We start from the raw sequence: 18022 nt of genomic DNA, 5'->3' as shown, positions 1-18022 counted from the left end.
GGTAGATGATGTTTCTACGTCAAGATGGAAATATGGCATCACGTCTAGCCTTGGGGAGAATACCTCAGCAAATACGCGATGGAAGTAGCCTAAAAGAACAAACCCTCCAAATTCTCGCATGTGCTATGCTACCTCTACTTCGTCCCATTAGTACCATTCCCGTTCGTTGCCGACCCATTCGTCAGTCCTCCATTCGTCCTAATCCCATTCGACTTCGTCCCATTGACTGCATTCTTCTTCGCCCTCGGCACCTCAACAAGCACCTTGTACGTCTTCCCAGCCGTAACATTCTTAACCACACATCCCTCGACCTCCTCCCCATCAAGCACAACCTTGACATCCTCAACATCCCCCCTCTTAATCTGAACATTAAACACCGCACCCCTAAACTCCCTCCTCACCTTCATCTCCTCCCAATCACTCGGCATCTTCGGCGCGATCTTCAGCCCCTCCCTTATACCCCTCAACCCACACAGCCCTTCAATGAAACACCTATACACCCAACTCACAGTCCCGGTGTTGAACAACTGACTCGAGCGACCAGCCGTGCGGTCCAGATGCTTAATCCCATACCCACCACGGTAGTAGTTAGGAATGAAAATAGGGAGTTGGCCCCTCCGAACCAGATCCTCTTCATCAGGACCGGGGATCATAGCGCGGAGCGTAGCGTACGCGCGGTCCACTTCATCGATACCGTAAAGGGCCCATGCGTAAAAGGCAGCGGCGTGGTTGTACACGGAGCCGTTCTCGCCTTGGCCGGGATATTTCTGCGTCACGCGACCGACGTCTTCGCGCATGGCGGTGAAGGGCGGGCCGAACATGACGACGCCGTAGGGTGTTGTGAGCTGCTCGTCGACCTGGGGTAGGATCTTTGAGATTTGCTCTGAGGAGGCTGCGCCACCGAGGATGGACCATGCTTGTGGGTTCAGCCAGATACGACCTTCTTTGTCGTCTTTGATGCCGAAGGTTACGTTGTCGTCTGTGATGCCGCGGGCAAACCAGTCGCCGTCCCAGAGGTGCTCGTTAGCTGATTCGTTGACTCGTTCAGCGCCGGTGCGGTATTTCTTCGCGACGTCAGGTTTTTCGGCGTCTTCGCAGATTTGCGCCCACAGATTCACGGCGTAGGCGGTTGCGACGGTGAGCCAGCCTGATACACCGACGCCTTTGGGGCCGACCATGTTCATCGGGTCGCACCAGTCGCCCTGTGCGATGTAGGAGAGTCCGCGGTCGTCTCGCGCGTTTGAGGAGAGCAGCCAGTCCATGGCGCGGCTGAAGCGCTCGAAGACTGTGAATGTGTCGCCGTACATGCTGGTCACCTTTTCGTCCAGCAGCGCGTAGTCGCCGGTTTCGCTGAGGTATATTTCCAGGGCGATGGGTAGCCAGACGCAGTGGTCGGTGTGAGGGATTTGGTTGATGTACTTGAGCACCGCTCCCTTGGCTAGAAGAATACCATCTGGCATGGAGCCGTTCTTCTCCTGTTGGCCAACCGCTGTCGTGATGGCTTTGCGCGCTACTTCTGGCTTGATGAAACTCATGCCCATGTTATCTTGGAGGTAGTTTCGCGTTTGCGGATCGGTCGTAAGTCTGTTTACGTCACCGTGGTAGTACAATTGTCGGGGTAGCCAGTTGTTGACCAGGTTGTCGAGATCTTTGTCCGGAGTCTCCAGACGTACGCAACCGCTGCCACGCTGGATGTAGTCTTCGTAGTCTTTGGCGGCTTTCGCGAAGGCCATCTTGTTGAGGTATTTCTTGCGCATGTCGAGAATCTCGGCTTCGTCGTATGCAGGACCGAAAAGGAATCTGTACTCTTTGCTCTCGTTCTCGCCTAGATCGGCCCAGTATTGTACAACTGCGGTCGGGGTTTCGTAACGCGCGTCACTATTCGAAAGCTGGGACTCTTTCAGTGCCGATGGCGCTTGTAGGCCTCCTTCGCCTTCGAAAGCTTCTTGCTTCGCTTCCCATGAGACTGGTGTGGTTTCGCAGAGGAAATAGGTCTTGTCTTTCAGATACTTCGTCTTCGGGTAATCCTCTGCTTTTTGATACGGAGTCTTACAGCTCCCAACCACACCCCCAACGTTCGCATTCCACTCCGCCTCTTGGTTCATCCATGACATGTAGCCCAGTGGGAAGTAGGGGTAGATACTCAAGTTGCGCTTGCGACCTGAGATGTTGGTCACTTTGATGCTCCAGAGTTCAGCTACATCGTCGGTTGGCAGCAAAAAGGTCATCTCGACACGAATGCCGGACTTCTCCACAAGCCATTTGATGTCGCTCTTGCCTACATCGAAGGTGAAGCGATCCAACTTTGCCCTTACCGGCTCATACGGCGCCGAGAAGATCTCGCCGTTTTCCTCATCCTTGATGTATACGAATCGGCCAGGGTGGTGAGCATAGTAGTTCTGCTCCGGTTGCATAAAGGTCTTCGCTTCGAGGTTGGGCGCGTAGGCATACTTCGCGGGTTCGGGTTGCATGTATTGTGCAGTTGCAAAACCACGACATGTGACCTGAATCATCATACGTTGGTTCCAAAGGAATGCACCCGCTTTGGGCATCTCCGTGGGGCTTGTGAGCTCATAGCGCTCGCCATTTTGGGTAGGTTGTATCATGGTGGGAATGTGAACAAGGATAGTACCTGTGATCTCCGCGGGAAACTTTTATACCACGACGGGATGGTTGGTTATACAGGGACGTGACGGCCGACATGGCTTAGGAGGCGTAGCTTACTGTGTTTAGTGACACTGCACAAGTCAATTGGAACGCGGGACCAATGCGGAATCAAAACGCGTGACCAGGCACAAAGTCTTAGCGTTTCTGCTGATTTAGTCTACAGCGGGAGTGTCAAACTCGATGCTCGTGGACAAGATTGCTAGCAAGGCAAACGAAGGTCGTCGATACTCCTATGAGAAGAAGCAGCAAGAGCGCAAGCTTAGGATGACCTTGAAAACGAAAGTCCGACCAGCGTGCAAATCGTAAAAAGGACGACGAGGGATTTTCGCACGTCAGTCATCTGTTCCTCCATGGTTCATATAAGGTACACAGCACAATAAGCCGCACCGCGTGGGGCTAAGCGAATGGCGGTGTGGGGTTCAGGCTGAAAGGGTACAACGTAAGCGCGGAGACGGTTGCCCGGACCGCAACGCCTTTAGCCAGCCGTGAGGCAATACTGCGAGTCCCAACATGTCCAAAACTCAACGATCTTCGCATCGTCAATATGCGCACACGATCCGGATTGCGCAATCCGAGCAACCGATTAGTGTGGGACAGCGGCGAAGATAACGGAAAGTGTATGGTGGCGTATGCGCCGATGTGCCGAAAGCAGTGTGTCAGCTGCTCGCAAGATTGTGTGATCACGGGTGACAAGGAAGGGTATACCGTGCCGGCGCCGATATCCGTTGTATCCACAGCCACTGACATTAATTGTGACCAAGACTCGCTACCGGTTCCCCCATCCCGGGTATGCCCAGTGCTGCAGCCCTGCAGAAGGTGTTGGGTATCGTGAAGTGTCAATTTGTTCTTTGCTGTCATTGGTAGGTGTGAAATATTGGGTGATGCAGTCAGACTGGGGAAAAAAGCAAAGAGCGGGAAGGGTGGGGTGAATTACCATGACCAGCGATCAAATCACTATCCCAACACTGAACATGATACCAATCCTCCATGCCAGCCAGGACGATGCCAAAGCCGAGTCACCGTTTACAACTGGCGCAAATCTCTACTCGGCTTTCCACAACGCCGCACCATTTTCACCCTAATCCTCTTTAGCGGCTTCGTGCTGTAGAGCTGCTTTGCCCGATGTCTTCGTGATTTTGACATACTTTCCCGTCTCGGGGAATGCTTTCTTTGTAACAACTGGGACCGGGTCTTTGTCCCACCACGATGGGAGAGCTGGGACGCTTGTCCGCCAGAACCGCGCGGTTCCATCGCCGTCGACACTGAGGTATACATCCTGTTCTTCCTTGTCTCGAAACATGCCGCATAGACTGCCCGTAACATAGCCAGCCACCGTGCCAGCAGGTCGCCAGAACAGCTCTTTCGCATTGCTTTCCGTGTCGTAGATCAGGTTCGATCCTTCGCTCGACTCGATACCCAGCAATCGACCTTCGTTCATCCATAGAACAGCGTCGATCTCAGCCATACTCAGTCGATCTTCACCCTCGATCTTGAAATGCTGAAGTACCTTGCCATTAGGACCATCCAAGGGGTTCCAGACGTATGCTTCTTTACCAGCGCAAAGCGCAATCTCTGACCGCGTTGGATGCCAGTCAAAGTATCGGCACCAATGAGGAAATATCTCTGGCATGACTGCTACCTTTCGACCGTCTGAGACGTCGTGAACCTGCACCACTGAGCCGCTGTTAGTGCTCCAGACGATGAGCTTTGAGTCTGGCCTATAGGTTGGTAAGCAAAGTTAGCATATGTCTTACGTGTAGTATGTACCGGAGTAGTGCTTACGAGAATGCGCCGGCCCAACTCTGCCCACCTGATTTGTCTGTAGCCCAAATGAGAGCCCCAGTCAAAACGGAATACATACGTAGCGAGCCATCCCAAGACACCGTAGCAACACACTCCATGTTCGGGCTCATAGCGGACCACATGATGGCATCCGTGTGTCCAGTAAGGCGGTGCATCTCTTTGCCTGCTTCCACGTCATAGATAACGACGAGCGGCAAATCTTCTGCTGCGCGCATGCCGTGTTGAGTTGTTCGGGCGTTTGAATGGTACAGCATCAGTCTGCCGTCCTTGCTGAAGTATTTAGACCCAAAGTTGCCCAGTTCCGCGTTGTCAATGATGGTGTTGTGGCGCCTGCTATGGTCGGCGGCTACATGACTGAGCGCTTTCAAGAACTCTGTATGGAGCGAGGACGCATCGATGAACTCCCTGGTCCATTCGTGGTTTGCTGCAAGTTCGGGGGCGATTGCGTCGATAGCTTTCGTAGCCCAGACGGAGGGATCGATCGGCTCTTCTTTGTCCAGTGTGCGTCCGTTCTGGTCCAGGTCCCAGAGGATGAGCTGGCCGGTTGTACGTTCGCCCCGCTGCGTCTCATCGACGACAGAGCTCAACAGGGTATAGCCAGGTCTCGGAGTCCCTGCACCAGAGTTTTGCTCAATCTCTGCATGCCTTTCCCCATTGGCATCAGATGGCCGGAACGCCACCGCTCCAGCTCCTTCGAGGACCTCGCACAGCTGTCGGGTCTGAATGTTGTATACCAAGATACGCCCCGCGCTACTGCTGATGGCCAGCAACTTCTTGTCAGAGCTCACAGCAGTATCGTAACTTTGGTATGTAGTCTCGGATTGTTGTGGCAGATCGGCGCTGAAGTTGATAACATCGCGCGTTTGCGACCACTCCTTTGGGTGACCAGAGGCGTATTGAGCGGGGATGCCAGCACGTTCAAAATCTTGCGCCGGTTTAGCAGGGAAGGCATACTCCTCCATGAAGCTTTCGCGCGTATAGCATTGCATATTGACGATAAAAGTCGACGGATGAAGTTGTGCGAGTCTATGTTCTCTTGTTGAAAATGGCTGCCTAGCCGTGCGAGGCGGGCATAGATCGGCAGATGACGCGAAGGTGCGCGGAAACCAATCATGGCTGAGAACTAACAATTCTAGGATCGAATCTAGTATTACGCATAACTGTGGTGTAGCAACCACATATTAGGCAACCAGATGGAGACAGGCAGAACCGGAATCACGGGACGTTGCCGAGAAAGAAGAAAAGAAATGTATGAGCTGAAACGAAACGTCAATCCCACCTATGCCGTGCGCCCATCGATGCTCAACTGCTCCAAAGACCAGGAACAAAGAGGATGCACCAGCAGGGTAAAGCCGCCAGATAGGCTCATTGCCTCAACATCACCAACAAGCTGTCACTGCAGAGCAGATCAAACCCATCGGGACGCATCAGTATTACTCTAGGGCGTTGCCTTTGTTCAGCAGCCATTCATCTGGAGATGGAGGGAGAGCCCCGGCTACTGAACCCACAAACGTAGTCCGAGGACCACGAATGCGAAACGCCCGTTGACGTCTACTTTGTCAAAATGAATGGGACGTAGACCGAACAGACGATGCCCATGAAGCAGCGCGCCGGTTCGCGAATGAGGCCTGAGATCTCTGGGTCCACCATGCGTGACGCGATGTCAAAAGTCCCTGTCCTAGGTAGGTTCGTCGCGTCAAGACGCGTCGTCGCACGCGACTGCGACAGCAGAGTCACATTAGTATCGAGGGGTGCATGAATCAGATATCGTAGCGGGGGGCGAATGCGACACAATATACGGTCATCGATGCTCGTGTTTGCGGTTGTGCTGAAGAATTGCACGCGATGTACACAAGGTGGCAAGGTTGGTCGGAGCATGAGAGACGCGATTAAGGGAAGGCTTGGCGGCCAGTTTGGCCGCTAGGCTCCTTTAGATATAGCGCCTTTCCATATCGACACGAAGGTATTCCCACATGGGGACCAGATTAGATGGCAATCCCGACCTTATTATATACAGCGATGTATCCAGGAGATCTTGTAGATTCGCCGGCTCCTTCAACCCCTCGTCCCACCACCAACACCACCCTCTACGTCCCTTCCTCCTCACTATCCGTAGACCGTTCACTATCCTCATCCCACAACTCCCGATCCACGTCCCCATGATAGCCCGCATAGGTCGGATACCGATGCCCCAAAAACTTCCTCCTCTTACACCTTGGACAATCAGCACAAGGATCATCGTCCTCGTCATCCGATACCAAAGTGTGATCCTGAATCCGATAGTACTTACCATCTTCAGGATCGTAAACACGCTTGCCTTCCGCCTCCTTCTTTTCTTCTGCTTCCTTCACATCACGGCCAAAGTTGAGAATGCATTGGGCGACGTGCGAGTATATGAATTTTTCCGGGGGCCAGTTTTTGTAGAGGTCGAGGGGATCGTAGTGGGCTCCGCTTCCGATGGAGAGGGTGAAGTCTTTGTTTTCTTTTGCAAGGCGTGCGAGGCAGACGTCGCCGCCGCGAGTTGCGATGTCAGCACTTGCTCTTGGGTCTCTGTCGAAGATACCGAGGGCGGTTTGGGGTTCTTCCTGGACTTCGAAGATGACTTTTTGGATCGCGTCGTGTGCTTTTCGCAAAGGAGATGCAAAGGCTTTGTCGTCTTTTGCTATGCATCCCCAGTGCTCCTCGTCGGCGGCGGCGTCTTCCAGGATATAAATACCCATCCGTGGATCTTGGCTCCACTTGTTGTCCCAGGAGGGGTCTGTGGAGAGGGAGCGTACGAGGTGGTGCCAAACTTTTGCGCATTGGTCTTGCAGAGCTTGCCAGCTGAAGTAGAGGTCCATGGCATCGCCTTCAAGCCAGAGAATAAGGTCGCGGAGGAGGGCGGTGGGGCCGTTGTCGTTTGCGGAGTGCTCTTCGATGTATGGGCGCCAGCGACGGCTTGCTAGTGTCCACCATACCATGTCGCGCTCTCTGTTGAACTTTTTGGCTAGGCGAGCCAGCTCTGTTTCCGATCGAAGGGTGTTGTTGAGTTGTCTAACTTTATCTGTATTTGTGTATCGAACGTCAGTGACTTTCTGACAAGATGCTCACGTTAAGCGTGTACGTACCGTCAACAGCTGCGTCGGTAGTTGCCCATCCAAAACTTCGCTCCAAGAAGATCGGGGCCAGGATGCTGGGTTCTTGTAACCAACGGCCGTCTCTTAGCTTCCGCATATCCTTCAGCGTTTTTGAGGTCTTCTTTCCTCGTGGCTCACGGGCTGCATCAGAGGCAGTCCGCCCCACCATTAAATAGACCTTGCGAAGGGACTCACCGAGAGTCTGGGGGGCACCACCGAAGAAAAGCCTCGTTTCGTCTTGCTGGTGGATGAGGTACTCCATATCCGGCCATACAGGACAATCAGGATGCAATAGCTTGGTAGCAACGTATAAGTGAGTCATCATACAAATCTGACCCAACGCGCGTTCTAGCTGATAACCTGAGGTGTTGAGTTGCAGATAAGCGTCGTACATCAAGAGTCCACATCGAATCGGATTGGGCTTCAGGGTTTCGCATGGATCATCCGCGACTGCTTTGGTATAGGTAAGGTCCGTGGCCATGTCCTTTCGAACATCCGCTGCATGTCCAATAGACGGGAAAGGTTGTATCCAGCTACGCTCCAGCGCCTCTTTCATGGCCACCTCCCGATCTACGCGCACATTCAGCTCATCGAACGGATTGTGCAGATGGTCTTTAGTTAGAATGTCTTGTATATCGAGCAGTATTTGTATTCCAAACTACCCGTATATCAGTATGGTACGCGCTTTGTTTCTTGACAAGTACTTACAGTAGTCCAAATAGGGATCTGGCGATGTTTGAACATATGCGCCATACCGCGAGATACTTCGTCCATAGCTATTGTCTCGCCATGGCGCGAGGTAGTGTGTCGGAACATCCGGGCCAGTTCAAGCGTGCGGTAGGTATCTTTGTGGACGCCACCGACTGGATTAAAAGCAGATTTAGCAACGATGGGAATGTCCGTTTTAGGCTTCTTCGAAATCCTAATTGCCTCCAGGTAGTATTTTAGGCCGGCGTAAACTGGCCACATACACCAGTAAACTTGTGAGCACGCATGAGAGCCAGGCATCATAAGGCCACTGGGAAACAGGAAGTCCATAAAATCGGATGGGCCGATGATGTCCGGATGCTGACTGATCAACAAAAGAGCTGGTAGTACTGCGAAGTATTAATGGCTGTGAGCTAAATGGCGAGACGTTCAGTCGATGACTTACCCCATACGGGAAAATTCTTCTGGGGGTACTTCTTTGGGCGTACAAGCGTTAGATCAAATTCAGACTCAGCGTGCCGCACCAAGTCGATAGCTGTGTTCGCGATGACAGAAGCGTTCACCAAGTCGACTTTGCCGTCCTTGTATGAAAACCAGACTTCTTGAACAATGTCGCGGAGCTCATGTATGTTGGTAATGAACGACTGGATAGCGAAGAAGAACTCGGATTCGATTTCCGACTCGTCTTGCTGGATTTCAACAGGGTTCACAGGAGGTAGCGATTCCATCGAGTCATCTGGTCTGGAGGCAGGCTCCTCCCCAAGCTCATCCTCAGGCTCAGCCTCTTCAGCAGCGTTTTCAGGGTCCACCGAGAGACTGGAGAAAGTATTCTTCATCTCTCGCAGGGTGTCAACGTCGGACTTTTGACTTGGCTCCTTCCTTTGAGCACGAGGTACAGACTCCTTAACCAGCGGCTGAAGAATATCGGCAGCATTTCTAAGAATTTCGACGAAGTGAGCATGGGTCTGATTGCTCTCGTCTAGGACCATGTCGCTATGCGATTGTTTGAACCAAGTTGCCGCTTTTTCTCGAGCCTGGATGGCACGATCGAACAGTTTGCTGAGCGCTCCAGGGACCTCGACCTTAGGGACTTTCTTCGCAATGGCTTCTGCCATGGGCACAAACTCCCCAACATTGATGCGATAGGTATCCGCGGGGGTATTCGCGGAGGCAGCAGCAGCTTTTTGGGCTTCTTTCCTCGCCTTGCCTTTGAGTCGTTTAGCTGGCTGCGGAGTTGACTGTGGAGGAGCTAGACAGCTACTGCGCTGGTAGCCCACTTTTTCGGCGGTTGCTGCTAGCCATCCCGCGATGTATTCTGGATATGTTAATTGAGGAAGGTCCAATTAAGCGGTCGACCGACCTGTGTCCTTCTTGTATTGCCTGTAATTCGACGAAAAGAATGAAGCCATGGTGTGACAGATGGAAATGGCCACCAATCGATTATGGGTTGATACCTGATCTAGGCTGATGGAACAATGTATTGGGCTAGAGAGATGAGGATCTGGCGGGTTGACAAGCTATGCAGAAACTACTGAAGAGATATCGGTGGATGGGTCGCAGAGCTCATGCGCCGCCTTCCACCACAACAAATTCAGCCCGATGGAGATTGTTTGCCTGGAGTTGATGCAGATGCAGATGCAAACACCTGAAAGTCGCATTTTCGCCATTGTCACGGATGCGCAGGGCTTCCAGGTTCCCCGCCAGCTCAGACCATCGTGAAGAGCCAATGGGAAGGTGGCGCGAGATCCACTCGGACGCTTTCCGAGGGGATTGCCACTCTTGTGAGGGTGTTATCGAAGCAACACTGTAACGTGACATTTTGCACGTCTGGCAGAGCCTTTATCGAAGATGATCGTGGGGACTGGATGTGACGTGCTGGAAAGATATCGTGGATGTGGCGTTATTGGAGATGCAGGAGGTTGTGGTGTTGGTGTTGTGAGAGGGCAGGGGTGAGAGCCATGACGTGCCGGACGCGAGAAGAGCTCCCCGCGCGCTTTGAGCTCAGCTGATCGACGAAGCATCGCAACCACAATGGCTGACATGGCATCGCGAATCGCGTCTGTAAGAGGTTTGCTACCTGATCTCGAATCAGCGCTGCATTCATTTACCTCGTCTCCCGCCAAGTTCCGTGTCGTGCGCACGGTCAACGACACGCCAACACAGCCCAAGACACTCTACATCCTCGACTCTTCCTTCAACCCGCCGTCAATTGCCCACCTTACCCTCGCGACATCGGCCCTGAAGCAGTCGACGCCCCTAGAGAAGAGCCCGTACCGGCTGTTACTGCTGTTCAGCACCCACAATGCAGACAAGGCACCGAGTCCGGCAAGCTTCGTGCAGCGCATCGCCCTCATGACCGTGTTTGCCGAGGACCTGTCGCGAAGCTTGAAGAGCGCGTCGCCTTCCATGAATGATGACGTGTCCAACGTGTCGATAGACATTGGCCTAACCAAGGAACCATACTACAGTGACAAGTCGGTTGCCATAGCCGAGACCACACCACCATTCTACGCGTCGCGACCCATCCACATCCACCTCGTCGGCTACGACACCCTGATCCGCTTCTGCAACCCCAAATACTACCCCAAGTACGACCCACCGCTTTCGGCCCTCAAGCCCTTCTTCGATGCCGGCCACAAGCTGCGCGTGACCCAGCGACCGACGGACCAGAGCGACGAGTCGTCCAATGAATTTGGTACAACGGAGGAGCAGGAGAGATACCTGCAGGATCTGAAAGATGGCAACCAGGAAAAGGCTGGCTTCGAGCCTGCCTGGGGCAACAACATCGATATGGTGCACGCCGAGGAAGGCGTTGGTATAAGCTCTACCCGAGTGAGAAACGCAGCCAACGCGGGTGATTGGGACACAGTGGGCAAGTTGTGTACTGAAGGCGTCGCCGCTTGGATCAAAGACCAGGGCCTATACAGCGAGGATGCTAGCGGCAAAAAGATGATGGGTTGAAATACAACCACGTGCATGGCATGTGCGACAGTGATGCATATTCGAGTCTCTTAGACGCAACACCAGAGGGCATGCATATCGCGACAAAACGCCACTTCGGCTGCGTCAGATTTGTGTCGTATGTTTGGATAGTCACTGCATTGGGAAGTCGCCATGAACGGCATATGACACGCTCCTTCCACACCACATGAGGCCACAACATAGATGCAGCCGCGACTGCCTCACCCATCCAGCATCTCACGCCATTATGTTTAGTCTTCGTCATCGAAACTACTTCCCCATACGCTACCATGTCTTCTGCAACCATTAGCACTTCCACACGCTCATGTTGGTATCGGAAAGCTGTCCTGATTCTATCCCTCTTTCCCAGCTTGCAACCTTGGGCAAGCACTCCACGTGCACTGACGCAGCCATCAACAAACCAGCAACTTTCCATGTGCAGCCGCCCACTCATCCTTCCTTCACCACCTCGCCATCATGGCGACCAAGCTGTGCTGTACGGCCGAGCAGGACGATCGTTCAGATTCGCCCGAGCTACCCAACGCCCGCGTCAGTCAGCCTACACCGGTGAACAGGCCACTTCTACCCAAAGATGCTAGCTCACCCAATTCACGCTTCACGAGTGCCCGTTCGGAAGATCTCCATGAGCTGCATGAGATCTTCCACAATGCTCGCGACTCCAACGAAGACCGAGCCATGCCAATGCGAACGCTTCGCGCACGCTTCAGCCGTCCGTCGATGCATAGCATCCGCAGTTTACACAAGATGACGAGTATGCGTTCACTGATCAGACGCAAGTTTTCGAAGGAGCTCCCTAAGAAAGCCCCAACCGTTTCATCACCACATTTGCAGCTGAGACCAAGGAACATTACTCCAGCTGCCGGCACTGTCGTCAAGCAGCTGAAAGATGGAACGAATCAGCAGCTTCAGATTACCAAAGATGACCTACGGAAGGATCTACTCAGCGACAAGAAGCCTGATGAGGGCGGTTATGATTCAGATGCTGAGGCACTTGACGAAATTGCAAACAACATCGGCAAGAAGTCACCTATCAAGCGACCGAGCATCCACAGTGTCGACTGGACCACCACAACCGGAAGGTTAGATGTTGCGAGCTCTTCATTACGCCATACTGACAGTCACCAGCAAAACAACACCAGACTCCACAAGAAACGGCCGCACCAGCGGCGACCTCAACGACGACCTCCCTCCCTACAGTATCAACAAGCCACAGGCCGGTCCTTTCTCCCACCGGTTCAGCCAAGTGTTCAGCACGCCCAATCTGCGATCGGATACACCTGGTGGAATGGACAACAGAGTGAGACGCTCGCATTCGGCTACATCCATGGGCTTGCCGAAGCCTTCTCCCCTCTCACCATTACGACTACCAAGCCTTACCGACCACGACTCAGCTGGCATACCATGGTCTGAGATAATGCACAAGAGTCTCCGTCTTTCGCAGTTTCCTGTGCCTCCGCGCCATATCAGTCCACAGGCATCTATAACCACCCTCAACAATGACGGCCATAAGCGACACCAGAAACGAAGTAGCTCCGCTTCGGTATCGTCGCACCGAGCTCTTGGAACGACTGCTTCCCCTTGTGGTCGCCTCATTGAGATCCGCGTTCAACAGCCAACATCCACTGCAACCCCAAGGCCGTCTACATCTATCAGAGGCACTCTCCGTGGAGACTCGCCGCGTAAAGTACGAGGACAGGCACATAACAGCGAGGATAATGACGATGATGACAACCCTCGTCGGTCTGTCCATCTTTACAGCATGCGCATCTCACATCATCTACGCTCTGGGTCTCTTCTCTCATGGGACCAACTTGCCGATGCACCAGAGCTTCCCACTCCGCCTCGCGCATTCCGTGAACGCACTCTCTCAGACCCGAGCCGAACTTCCCCACAAAGTAAGCAACTAGCCCGCCATGACCGGCAAACATCGAGCTCAGGCTTTGCCAGCTCAAAAGTTCCGAGTAGATGGGGTAAGGTATTGCCGAACGATCTTGACACCCGACCTGATGTTGCTTCTTCCATCTACTCAAGTCGGCCCCAAAGCCCACCCGACAGTTTTGGAGGATCAGTGACGACTCTACCGCGCACTGATACTGAGAATCGCCCGGTCAGCATTTCGTCTGCCGACATACGACGGCCTCGACGTTCTGCCTCCTTTCCTACAGACAACGAAGACACACCAAGACCAGCTAAAAGACATGGTCTCACCAACCTCGCCACAGTCACTGGCCATCCGGTCGAGCCTTCGCTTCTTGCACCGCCCGCACCGCTAGCACGCAAGAACAGTGTTGCTGATACCAAGACCTCCAAATTTCGAGAAGAATTCAGCCCATCTCCACCCAAGAAGAAGATGACACAGTCGGCATCTATCATCAAGTTCTTGAACCCGAAGCGCCTGAGTCTGCGCAGCCAGAGTGAAGCAAATCTCCAGTCTGAAGCTTCCTCCTCCTCGGTCGTCGCACTTGCCGCTGTGGATGGTCCATCTGACACGCTGGAGCTCCCTGTCAACCATGGACGTCGTCAGTCACGGTCATTGATAAGCATGCAGGCTGAACAAGATGCACTCGGAAAGAACAAAGGCGCCAATCATGTATGGGATCGCGCTTTGCAAGCGCATCAAGACGAGAAAGCATCTCTCTATCTTCCCAAGAACAGGGACCTCGCTGTTCATGCGAGCCCTTTCCGCGAGCGCAGCGGCAGCGTTTCCGTGCGACGCATCAGTGTCGAAGGCCTGGATCCAGCTAGCCGAGCTGACGATGGTTCCAGCACGCGGGTATCGACATTAAGTCCCCACGCCGAAACACCTGGTGAAGAGCGCTCCGAGGGGCTGTTCAAGATGGTGTCTCGTCGCAGTGCTATGATAGGGCGTGATGATGTTAGCGTTGGACAAGAAGTGGCAAATGCATTTGAGCGGCAGGGCGACAGCACGGATGTCGTCGGGGCCTGGGGTCGTTATCCTTCGCACACGCGCCATGACCGTACCGCATCTGCAGGGAAGGCTGATAACGTGCAGCCTCGCGACTTCGCGCTTGAGGCAGCGATCAAGTTTGCTTCAGCAACGGATGACGAGGACCTGATCGATCCCACAGCGAGAAGACCGTCCACCCCACTGCTGCCTGGCGAGAAGAAGAAAAAGAAGAAGGTTGGCAGTGGTCGTGTAGCGAAGAGCAACTCGATGACTTTCGGCAAGACTCTCATGAAGAACTACACCAAGATGTTCAGGAGTCAGAGTACAGAGTTCCGCAGGCATGGTAGAGGACACCGCAGTTCCATCGCATCTGGCGGCATCCTTGAGCACCCTGAGCTCGAGCTCTTGCCTGATGTTTGGGCGGGTGAGGCTCACAGAGACGTTGACACGTACATCCCAGGCGATGAGCAGTCTGTGCTGAGGCAGGAAACCTTGAAGAAGACGACTAAATCCAGGAGCAATCTACGAGCGGAGGATTCCATGGCAACACTCCGTCCACGGCGCAATTCTTCTGCGCCCAATCTCAACGAGATGTCATTCGGCGATGGCGCAGCTGATGCGCAGCACGCAAACGATCGAGCACGTGTCTGGTCTACCTACTACGAAAACTGCGTCGATGCATACCCCCGTCTGAGTATGGACACGAACCGAGTTCTCGAGGACTTTGGTCGTCCGAATCGGCACTCATTCGATAGCCGGCAGGTGTCCGTGCACTCGCGCACTTTGCCTACTCATCTGCGGAAGCACACGCGCAACGCTAGCCAGATGAGTCAGATGAGCAATGGGAGCCGCGCCAGGAGCTTCGGCTCGCTGGGTCAAGATGACAGCGCTTTCGAGGAGCGGAGCTTGGTCAGCGTTAGGCGAAGCACCATGGATCTGATTTCCAAATTCAAACAGCAGGAAGCTACGGAGCATGAAAGGATCTTGTCCTTCAGCAGGATGGACAGTGGAAAAGCGCGGGACAGTGTGGCGGCCCAGTGAGCTGGGTCAAATTCGCGTCACGTCGTAATGTCTAATATTTGCTTCTCGATTCCTCCAGTGCGACGAATGTATCGTTAGTATCAGCATAGGTCAGTCCGTAGCATTTACTCGTCATACTTGGTCATTTTCTCGTTGTGTTGTCATCGCCCTTGAGGCTGGTTGTGCAATGCTCGAATTTCCATTGGCCGCGTACTTGCTCACCCAAGGCATACACTCACGGGTATTAGAGCCGCGACCCACTTCCACTTCTGCAGCCAGTGGCAATGCCTCGATATCCAAAACATCTATCAATTCACAACAACATAGTGGCTCGTGCGGTGAGGACCTTGGGCTAGCGATTTGTTCCCACGTTTGACGTAGAATATTCCTGCGGTGGGCTTTCGGAGTACTTGTCCGAACACACTGCGCGCTTTTCTACTGGGGAGTGCGAACTCTGGATACAGTCATTGCATTCAGTCAAGGTCGCTGGAAATTCTCACATTACTTTTGTTTATAAGCCTGGATGTATCCTGTTGTCTTTCTATCTCCAGAGAATTACGATCGCACACTGACTGAAGCACTAAGCCAACTACACACGCTCGCTCGACCTCACCAACGCTCATATATCACGCACCTGCTCGACTGATACATACGATCAATCAACTCACATTCACGCCGTCATCACACACTCAGTTAACTATATCCGCTCAACCCGCGTACATTCACGCCGCCATCACACACTCAACTGACTACACATCGGCTCAAGTACTACATACGAACAGGCATTAGCTACAGTTGCCTACTACACACACCCACCACTACTACAAACGCGCTTGCACACCATACCCAAGGTCATACGTCACGCTCGCGGTTCAATAGCCGATTTTCAAGAAATACGCCAGACTCCTACACAACATGTCTTTCCAATCCCTAGCCACAACCCCTGCAATTCAGGCCATGAACGCCAACCTGTTGAGGAACCTGTGGTCTTATCGCGAGATGGATAGAGGGGTTGATGGAGGAGTTGATGGAGAGGTTGATCAAGGAGAAGAGACGGAGAGTGCGTATGAGGAGGATGAAGTTGTGGAGGTAGAAGAGGAGGTGCAGGAAGAGGTTGTTTCCTCACCACCACCACCACCACCACCAGAAGTGGAAGTGGAGGTGGAAGTAGAAGTTGCAGCAAAGGATAAGAAATCTCCCAAATTACATATCCCAATAAGGATTTGGAATCAGGTTGTGCCTAGAGGTAAGGCTGATGCACAAGTGGTGCAAAAAGTTCAAGAAGTTCAAGATCCCAAGGCGGATAACCCGAAGCGCAAACGCGTTTCTCTTTTCTTATATCAGGAAGAAGAGATAGAGGCAAGTAACGCCTCAGCGCAAGAGCAGGAGGCAGAGGCGCAAGTAGAAGAAAGAGGCCGAAGAAAGCGCACAAAAACGTTGAAAGCCTCTCAAAACGAAGAGATTTCAAGGGCGAAGACGACCGGAGCTTCAAGGTCACGTGGACATGCGGCTTCGGGTTCGACATCAAAACCAGCTACGCGCGCCGCTACCGCCACCGCTCCACGTTCACGTGGAAGCGAGAACGCACCACTATCCTCCTCCGCCCTCGCACTAGAAACCGCCGCCCGCACCCTCGCCCTCCGCACCGCAACCTCCTCCTACCTCTCCTCATCCACGGAAGCATCACCACCAACAACACCACCACCCAAAGAAGGCCCCCGCGCAGCATGGCACCGCCTCTTCCCGCACCTGCCCCCACTCTCAGACTACTACCACATCGGCGAATGGCGCGAATTAATGGTTTGGAAAGAGGCGAAAGGATGGATTAAACGGGCCGCAGATGACCCATGGGAGAAGCCGGTGTGGAGGAAACCGGGATGGAATAAGAGGGATGAGGAACAAGAGAGATTGTGGCAGGCGTGTGAGAGGAGGATGGTGAGGGAGAGGGGGTGGACGTATGAGGGGAGGGTGGCGGGGGATGAGGGGATGGTTAGGGCGGCGGAGAGGGGTTGGGGTGTAGGAGGGTGGGAGGGGTGAGGGTTTGGATTGGGGAAGGAGCTATAGACTCAATACGGTGACTATAATTACAATGCCGACAACAGATGTACACCATAATACTATCATAAACCACGACGGCTCATCCAATGCTTCCTTTCTCCCTGGCATAGTCTTTTCTACTCTTTCTCGCCATCGAGTGAACCACCATGTATGCTCTTTTCTTGTAATCTTCGCTGAACGCTTCCAACTCATTCTGTACTCGCTTTTTGTATTACCCCCATCTTCATCCGACTCAACCATTTCGTCATCACCCTCGTCACCACTACTCTCATCTTCATCGGTACAACCACAAATCAGTCCGTTCTTAAAACACCGCGCTTCTATCTGGCTTCCGGGTTGTATCCGCGCGTGCCAGTCACCACTCCCGATCTGCATATTTTCTTGCACGTCCCATAAGTCATGGACGACGATGCCGTCGTGTGCCAATTGGTGGAGAACGGCGTTGATAGCGGACCAGTTGGAGAAGGCAGGATAGGGAACGTGTTTGATCGTTGTGCCGTCGTCGAAACGGAAGATAAGGGTGACTGAGGCCGGTGGTGTCGGCGTCGCTGAACACGACAACTGTAGATTATCTTGTCCCAGTAGATTGATCCCGATACCAGAGTCCACTCGAGGAAGTACTGCGCTTGCGTCTTCCGTCTTGCGTTCTTCCTGTTTCGACACATCGTCTATGAGAAACCACAGAATCCATTCTGTGAGGAGGTGATGGCAGCAGTCGAGGTAGGTGTTGGGAAATTCATCGCGTCCTGTATCCAGGTTT

The 18022-nt window shown here is 53.3% G+C and overlaps 5 protein-coding genes across 5 annotated transcripts; 2 read left to right on the top strand and 3 right to left on the bottom strand.

The window, feature by feature from the left end:
- Positions 1–134: 134 nt before the first annotated feature.
- On the bottom strand, positions 135–2606 carry J4E84_009803 (uncharacterized protein; the record flags this gene model as incomplete). The annotated part of the gene is made up of 1 exon (XM_049392363.1): positions 135–2606. One exon carries the CDS (start codon positions 2604–2606, stop codon positions 135–137), a length of 2472 nt encoding a protein of 823 aa, XP_049239946.1.
- Positions 2607–3745: 1139 nt separating this feature from the next.
- J4E84_009802 (uncharacterized protein) lies at positions 3746–5459 on the bottom strand (the record flags this gene model as incomplete). Its single annotated transcript, XM_049392362.1, has 2 exons — positions 3746–4385; positions 4450–5459. 2 exons carry the CDS (start codon positions 5457–5459, stop codon positions 3746–3748), a joined length of 1650 nt encoding a protein of 549 aa, XP_049239945.1.
- A 1098-nt stretch (positions 5460–6557) lies between these two features.
- On the bottom strand, positions 6558–9703 carry J4E84_009801 (uncharacterized protein; the record flags this gene model as incomplete). The annotated part of the gene is made up of 5 exons (XM_049392361.1): positions 6558–7513; positions 7578–8244; positions 8295–8545; positions 8740–9609; positions 9655–9703. The coding sequence occupies 5 exons, from the start codon at positions 9701–9703 to the stop codon at positions 6558–6560; spliced, it is 2793 nt and encodes a 930-aa protein (XP_049239944.1).
- A 622-nt stretch (positions 9704–10325) lies between these two features.
- J4E84_009800 (uncharacterized protein) lies at positions 10326–11255 on the top strand (the record flags this gene model as incomplete). The annotated part of the gene is made up of 1 exon (XM_049392360.1): positions 10326–11255. One exon carries the CDS (start codon positions 10326–10328, stop codon positions 11253–11255), a length of 930 nt encoding a protein of 309 aa, XP_049239943.1.
- Positions 11256–11732: 477 nt separating this feature from the next.
- On the top strand, positions 11733–15225 carry J4E84_009799 (uncharacterized protein; the record flags this gene model as incomplete). Its single annotated transcript, XM_049392359.1, has 2 exons — positions 11733–12355; positions 12402–15225. The coding sequence occupies 2 exons, from the start codon at positions 11733–11735 to the stop codon at positions 15223–15225; spliced, it is 3447 nt and encodes a 1148-aa protein (XP_049239942.1).
- Positions 15226–18022: the final 2797 nt, after the last annotated feature.

This window comes from Alternaria hordeiaustralica (genome assembly GCF_023758085.1).
Source record: "Alternaria hordeiaustralica strain BMP 2776 chromosome Unknown scaffold_32, whole genome shotgun sequence".
Classification (NCBI taxonomy): domain Eukaryota; kingdom Fungi; phylum Ascomycota; class Dothideomycetes; order Pleosporales; family Pleosporaceae; genus Alternaria; species Alternaria hordeiaustralica.
The sequence above is the reverse complement of the archived record's forward strand: the minus strand, read 5'-3'. Positions and strand labels throughout refer to the sequence as shown.